The sequence below is a fragment of the Penaeus chinensis genome, chromosome 4, assembly GCF_019202785.1.
Source record: "Penaeus chinensis breed Huanghai No. 1 chromosome 4, ASM1920278v2, whole genome shotgun sequence".
NCBI classification, from domain to species: Eukaryota; Metazoa; Arthropoda; class Malacostraca; order Decapoda; family Penaeidae; genus Penaeus; species Penaeus chinensis.
This window is the reverse complement of record NC_061822.1, coordinates 13,148,953-13,156,452: the sequence shown is the minus strand read 5'-3', so window position 1 is coordinate 13,156,452 and position 7,500 is coordinate 13,148,953. Positions and strand designations below refer to the sequence as shown.

At 41.6% G+C, this 7,500-nt stretch overlaps 1 protein-coding gene across 1 annotated transcript in view; it reads right to left on the bottom strand.

Annotated features, from left to right (window-relative positions):
- Positions 1-7,500, bottom strand: part of LOC125024996 — a 179,992-nt gene that overhangs the window by 53,169 nt on the left and 119,323 nt on the right. The window contains exon 2 of the mRNA XM_047612819.1: positions 497-671. Coding sequence (XP_047468775.1) covers positions 497-671 — 175 coding nt within the window. The remainder of the gene's footprint in view (positions 1-496; positions 672-7,500) is intronic.

Genomic DNA, 7,500 nt, shown 5'->3' with positions numbered 1-7,500 from the left:
ACGTGCGGTTCTCCAATATGCAATACTCTACGACACTATTACGTCTCATAAGATGGGTCATTTCGAGCGAATCCGCCATCGAACAGAAGTGTCTCGTTATGCGCACGAAATCCTCGCGTTAAGAGGTGAAAAAAAAAAATGTTGTGCGTTTCTACTGTAAACGCGCATGTTACGGCAATATACCGACGCACATTCCTTGGTTGTTGTCAAGATTTGTTATGTCATCTACGTAGGAAAATGGGGGTCTATTCTGTGTTTTTTTTTTTTTATTTATTTATGTTTTCTATTTCTTCTCTCTCTCTTCTTCTGCTTCTTCTGCTTCTTCTTCACCTTCTCCTCCTCCTCTTACTCCTCGTCTTCTTCTTTTTATTCACCTTCTCCTCCTCATCCTACTCCTCTTCTTCTCTTTCCTACCTTTTCCTTTACAACCTCGTGTTTACCCGAAACTCCCGTTTTCTATACCCTCTCAATGCCAACATCAACAGGGGAGACTTACCTGATCTTGTGAGGAAGTTGAACCTTGCGTGTTTGCTGACGTAGGGTGAATTCCCTGACATCATTATAGCTGAGTCTGAGTCGCTATGGTATCCACTGACATCACTGCCATCATCCTCTTCCATGGTAGCATGACCTCCATCTTCTTCCATAGCTTCTTTTAGCATTTCAAGCACCTAGAAATAGAAAACAAGATAGACGACGTTAATAATGACAATGGAAGAAAAGAATAATGACAATGATGATGATGATGATAATGACGACTTTAATAATAATAATAATAATATATATATAATAATAATAATAATAATAATAATAATAATAATAATAATAATAATAATAATAATAATAATAATAATAATAATAATAATATTAATAATAATAATAATAGTAATAATAATACCTATATTACTACTACTACTACTACTACTATAATAATAATAATAATAATAATAATAACAATAATAATAATGAAAAAAGAAATAGTAGTAGTAGTAGTAGGTAGTAGTACTAGTACTAGTAGTAGTAGTAGTAGTAGTAGTAGTAGTAGTAGTAGTAGTAGTAGTAGTAGTAGTAGTAGTAGTAATAATAATAATAATAATAATAATAATATTAATAATAATAATAGTAATAGTAATAGTAATAGTAATAGTAATAGTAATAGTAATAGTAATAGTAATAGTAATAGTAAAAGTAATAGTAATAATAGTAATAATAACAATAGTAATAATAATAATAGTAATAATAATAATTGTTACATTCCTCAAATAGCATTAAATCTCTTTATAAACTTAATAAAAAGAATACAGCAAAAAAGACGAAAAGGAAATTCTTTTATTAAACAAAGAAGCTGCGTTTTCTCTCCTTTTATCAACTGGGCGAGAAGTCTGCGGTTTTGATCTTGGTGAATGGGTGGGGGTGGGGGGGATTTTGCGGTTTTCGTAATAACTTCAAAGAAGGATGTGCGCTGGATATGCCTTTCCGTTTTATTTTGGATTCTGCGATTTCGTTTTGTTTATCAGCATTATCGATCTCTGTGCCTGGCTTGTTTTTCTCTCTCTGACTTGTGCTTTCTCTCATTCTCATTGCCTTTTACTTTCTTTCTCTTTTTCTCTCAGTTTTCTTACTTTCCCCCTCTCTCCTCCTCTCTCTCTCTCTCTCTCACAGTTTTCTACCCCCTCCCCCTTTCTCTCTCTCTCTCTCTCAAAATTTTCTACTCTCTCTTCTTCTTCTTCTTCCCAGCTTTCTCAAACCACCTTCCTCCTCGACCCCCTTCCCCGTGACAAATTCGCCCCCCCCCCCCCCCCACTTCCAGCAAACGCACCTGCTGAGCCCACACCGCTATCATTTCAGCAGTGACATTGGCGTGGAAGAGGGACACCTACTGAGCCCTTCTTTTTTTCTTCTTCTTCTTTTTCCTCTTCTTCGTATTCTTTTTTGGCTCCATCGGCGGTCGAAAGGGGTTAACGAAGGCCAAGCAGAAGCAGAGGCAGAGGACTTCGTGCTAAGCAGGAGGGGTTGCCGAGGTAGCGGGGGTTTTGAGGGGGGTTTCTGCTCGTGGGGGTTGTGGGGAGGGGTTGGGGGTGAGGGGTAGGGGGTGAGGGGTAGGGGGTGAGGGGTAGGGGGTGAGGGGTTGGGGGTGAGGGGTAGGGGGTGAGGGGTAGGGGATGAGGGGTTGGGGGTGAGGGGTTGGGGGTGAGGGGTTGGGGGTGAGGGGTAGGGGGTGAGGGGTAGGGGGTGAGGGGTAGGGGATGAGGGGTTGGGGGTGAGGGGTTGGGGGTGAGGGGTTGGGGGTGAGGGGTAGGGGGTGAGGGGTAGGGGATGAGGGGTTGGGGGTGAGGGGTTGGGGGTGAGGGGTTGGGGGTGAGGGGTAGGGGGTGAGGGGTTGGGGGTGAGGGGTTGGGGGTGAGGGGTTGGGGGTGAGGGGTAGGGGATGAGGGGTTGGGGGTGAGGGGTAGGGGGTGAGGGGTAGGGGATGAGGGGTAGGGGGTGAGGGGTTGGGGGTGAGGGGTAGGGGGTGAGGGGTAGGGGATGAGGGGTTGGGGGTGAGGGGTTGGGGGTGAGGGGTAGGGGGTGAGGGGTAGGGGATGAGGGGTTGGGGGTGAGGGGTTGGGGGTGAGGGGTAGGGGGTGAGGGGTAGGGGATGAGGGGTAGGGGGTGAGGGGTTGGGGGTGAGGGGTAGGGGGTGAGGGGTAGGGGTGAGGGGTAGGGGGTGAGGGGTAGGGGTGAGGGGTAGGGGGTGAGGGGTAGGGGATGAGGGGTAGGGGATGAGGGGTAGGGGGTGAGGGGTAGGGGGTGAGGGGTAGGGGATGAGGGGTAGGGGATGAGGGGTAGGGGGTGAGGGGTAGGGGGTGAGGGGTAGGGGATGAGGGGTAGGGGGTGAGGGGTAGGGGGTGAGGGGTAGGGGGTGAGGGGTAGGGGATGAGGGGTAGGGGATGAGGGGTAGGGGGTGAGGGGTAGGGGATGAGGGGTAGGGGGTGAGGGGTAGGGGGTGAGGGGTAGGGGGTGAGGGGTAGGGGATGAGGGGTAGGGGGTGAGGGGTAGGGGTGAGGGGTAGGGGGTGAGGGGTAGGGGATGAGGGGTAGGGGGTGAGGGGTAGGGGGTGAGGGGTAGGGGATGAGGGGTAGGGGGTGAGGGGTAGGGGGTGAGGGGTAAGGAGTAAGGAGTAGAGGGTAGGAGGTAAGGGGTAAGGGTGAGGGTGAGGGGGAAGGGGGAGGGGTAAGGGTGAGGGTGAGGGGGAAGGGGGAGGGGTAAGGGGGGTATAAGGTTGTAGGGGGTAAGAGATAGGACGTAAGGTAAGGGGAAAAGGATAGGCCAGGGGGTAAAGGGGGAAGGAGAAGAGGGAAGGGGTACATGGTGGCAGGGGTAAGGGGCATGGGGTTAATGCGATGTGTGTAGAGGGTGTCATCCTTTGGCTTCGTTAGGTGAAGCATGATTAGTTTATTTATCATCATTTATTTTCAATTATTTATCATCATTTTCATCATCACTATTTTTTTTCTTTACCTTCATATTTTCACGCGATGGAAATATATCTCCCGATGACTTCGATACCATTTTTTCTATTGTATTATTATTATTATTTTTTTTTTTTATGACAAAGATGATAAATGTCTAGCGAGTACATCGACATCATAAGTAAGATAGATCACGTACATGACATCTGAGAGATCGCACTGTGCTTTCGAGTCATGGACACTAACACATGAGCTGCATAAGCATCCTTAATGTTTATTAATGTTCTTGAGAGAGAGTTTTATGTATATCATATGAATTCCATTTATTAAATGTTATTTAAACAAACAAACAAAAAAAAAAGGAAAATAGTAAAATATGTTGAAATAATTGTTTTTTCGGGTTATACAAAGGTAATATATTATTATTATTAGTATGTAAACAAAACACGTAACTTTTTAAATTGAATTCTAGCGCATCTAATGTTGACGATTTATTGTTTTCTGTAAAATATCACTTTCTCTTCTAATAATAATCATTATAGGAATATCTTGTTTACTTTACCTACGAGTGGGATTTCATAATTGCTTATTCAAACAGACACGTCCGTTTTCTATATATCGTTTCTCTTTCCCTATCTGTCTGCCATACGTCTGTCTCTCTGTCAGTCAGTCTGGCTCTCACTCTCTTTCCTTTTTTTTTTTTTTTCTTCCATCGTTCCTTTTCTCTCTCTCTCTCTCTCTCTCTCTCTCTCTCTCTCTCTCTCTCTCTCTCTCTCTCTCTCTTCCAGAACTCTAAGCATACCCTGTCACGGTGTTGAACTCTTTTTTATTGTGATGAACAGAAACAATTCGCCGCAATGTTATTTTCCCCGTTTTACAGGGAGAAAGCCGGCGCAGTTTTAGATCTCTCGCTGTATGCATTACTTACACAAATAAAGCTAACTTTCTCTAAATACAAGCGAGGAAGCCTGTTAGTAAAAGTTTCATCTTTTATTTTTTGTGTGAACTCAGTCTAGCAAGTCTCATTTAGGTACCTTTTATCATAAGGGATCCAATCCTCTTTCTCATGCTGTCTATATTATCCAACTTTACTCTTAACCGCTCTGGAATGCATTCTCTTCTGTTCAACCTTCATAGAATCCAGTGCTCTCTTTACCACGGCTGTGAGATCCTATCTTCATCTTCTCGACTGTTATAGGATCCAATCCTGTTATTCTTAACTGGTTGTGGAATCCAACCCTTCTCCCTCTATTGCCCACTTGCGGTTTATACTTTCCGTGGATAATTTTATGAATGGGTGAGCTAAGGGAGGGAGGGGGGGGGTACGGAGTAGGGAGGGGGGGGGGGGGGAAGCAAGGAGCAGAAAGCAGGGAGTGGGGGGAGAGTAGGGAGTAAGGGGTGGGGGGGTAGGGGTATGATTTCGCCGACAGTGTTACCACATCATAATTACGTCCGCTGTTTCTGGCAATAAATTGTTGATCAGCAGGACCTCCATTCTGGCAACGCCGCTACCACATGGCTTAGTTGGAATGTGGTCTGTATCTCTGTTTCCTGTTTGGCTTGGGACATGACGCAAGATTTTCGCACAGTAGAAGAGAGAAAGGCAGGAGGCTGATAAAAAAGGGAAGGAGATGTAATAGTTATCTTGTCTCTAAGTTTATTTAATTCAGTGATCATCTTCGTACCGTAAACTACCAATATATAGGAATGATAAGAATGATGATGATGATGATGATGATGATGATGATGATGATGATGATGATGATGATGATGATGATGATGATGATGATGATGATGATGATGATGATGACGATGATGATGATGATGATGATGATGATGATGATGATGATGATGACGATGACGATGACGATGACGATGACGATGACGACGACGACGATGATGATAACAATGGTAATTATATGATACTAGTACTAGTAGTAGCAGCAGTAGCAATGTTATCAACAAAAATTATAATAATAGTAGTAGTAATTGTAGTCGTAAAAATAATGATACCAATATTGACGATCATGATCAACTACTACTACTTATACTACTATTACTACTAACAAAACTAATAACAAATGATGATAAGAGGAGGAAGAAAGAATGATCATATCATTACTCCCTCCATCCTACACGGATAATAACCTTTCATTATAACGAACTCATCACCGCAAACACACTGATTCTTAACCATCCCGGGGACGAATATCAATACGAGTAATTAAGACTTAACAACCTTATCATTAGGTAACTAACGAGGACAATTACGTGAGGTTAATTGGCAAGGTGGTTGCGAGTTGTTCAAGAGTGACGCTGTTAGGTGGAACCCCTGCGTCTGTTTATCATTGTGTTGTTAGAGGTTAAATTACCTCGTTCATCATGTAGGCTCGTTTCCCCTTCATCGCTTTTTTTTTTTTTTTTTTTACTCTCTTTCTGTCTTTTGTTGTTGTTTTTTTCGTTTGCTCTTTCTTTCTGTCTTTTTTTTTATATAAATTATATAAGTCATTGAGGTTCCCATTACTAAATACTGAAAGCCTTTTTAAAATTTAATGTAGGCTTGTTTACCTTCCGCGTTCTCATTTTCTTTAGCATTCTCGCTTAACATGTTTTTCTTCTTTTTTGGTCTTACTCATTTCTCTTTCCAGATCATCTTTATATAAATAAATATATATATATATTTTTTGTATATATTATATGCTGGTGATCCTTTCTGCTGCATTCGACATAAACATACGCTCGTTTCTCATCCACCTTTCCTGGCCTTCGATTTTCTTTCGTTATATATTTGATTTTCATTGTCTTTATCTATGTACATATGTGTCATTAAAGTTCCTTTGCGCGCGGGCACACACACATACACATATACACATGCATATATTCATATATGTACCCCACCCCCCACATACACATATATGAGCGCTTATGTGTTTGTCCAAGTATACCCAAGCGCAAACACCCCATGTGCTGTTAGATACAGATCACTTTCAGACGAAGAAGAAGAAAAAGAAGAAGAAAAATTAAATAAAAAGAAAAAGAAGAACAAGAAACAGAAGAAAAATTAAATAAAAAGAAGAACAAGAAGAAAAAGAAAAAGAAGAAAGAAAAAAGAAAAAGAAGAAAGGTTCCCAGATAAGAGATTCTGAGCAGCGACCCATATAACTTTTGCTTTCCGTCGAGACGCCCAAGGGACATGTATTCCCACGGCGTGAAGCCTTACGCTGTGGCCCATCTGTCTTCGTTGTCTACGAAATGTAAAGAATCATTAGAGCGTGTAATGAACTTTTCTTAATTATTTTCAAACGGGTTATGTAATAAGAATGAGTTTATCTTCATGCGTCTGTAGACTGTATCTGTCTGTCTGTCTGTCTCTATCATTCTTTGTATTATTCTCTCTATCTTTCTATCTATACCCATGTACATAATGGAATAGTCCAATCTGATTATAGCGCTTTTTATAATAATGCTGATAACAATAGTAAGAGTCATGATAATGATATTAATAATTATGACAATAATAATACATAAAATAGCGATTATGATAATAACAATAATAACGACAACAACAATAATAATGATAACAACAGCAATGATAGTAAACAGTATTAACATTAGAAGTAGTAGTTGTATTAATAACAATAGTAATGATGTTGATTATAAGGATGCTAATGACAATAGCGGAATGCTAATAACAATGTCAACAAGAAAAACATCAAATAACAGTATTGATAGTCTATATATCCAATATCTAACCCAACTAAAACCCGTTGATACAGAATCCCTAATAACACAAGACAGAAAGACAAATATTTCTCCTTCGAAATCCAATCAGAAACTTTCCACAAATTTGGAAAAAAATATTCCCCGCGCTTACCATTCCACTCCTTTCCCTTTTTTTTCAATTAACAGGAGACGTGAACAAAAGCCTAAGCCCATTATGAATAAGTGAACATTCTGTCCCGTCTCCCGCACTCCTTCTACCCCCCCCCCCCCGCCCCCCTAAAGCGTCAATTAATCTTGGTATTTTGAATTTCACTTTTGGGTGCCT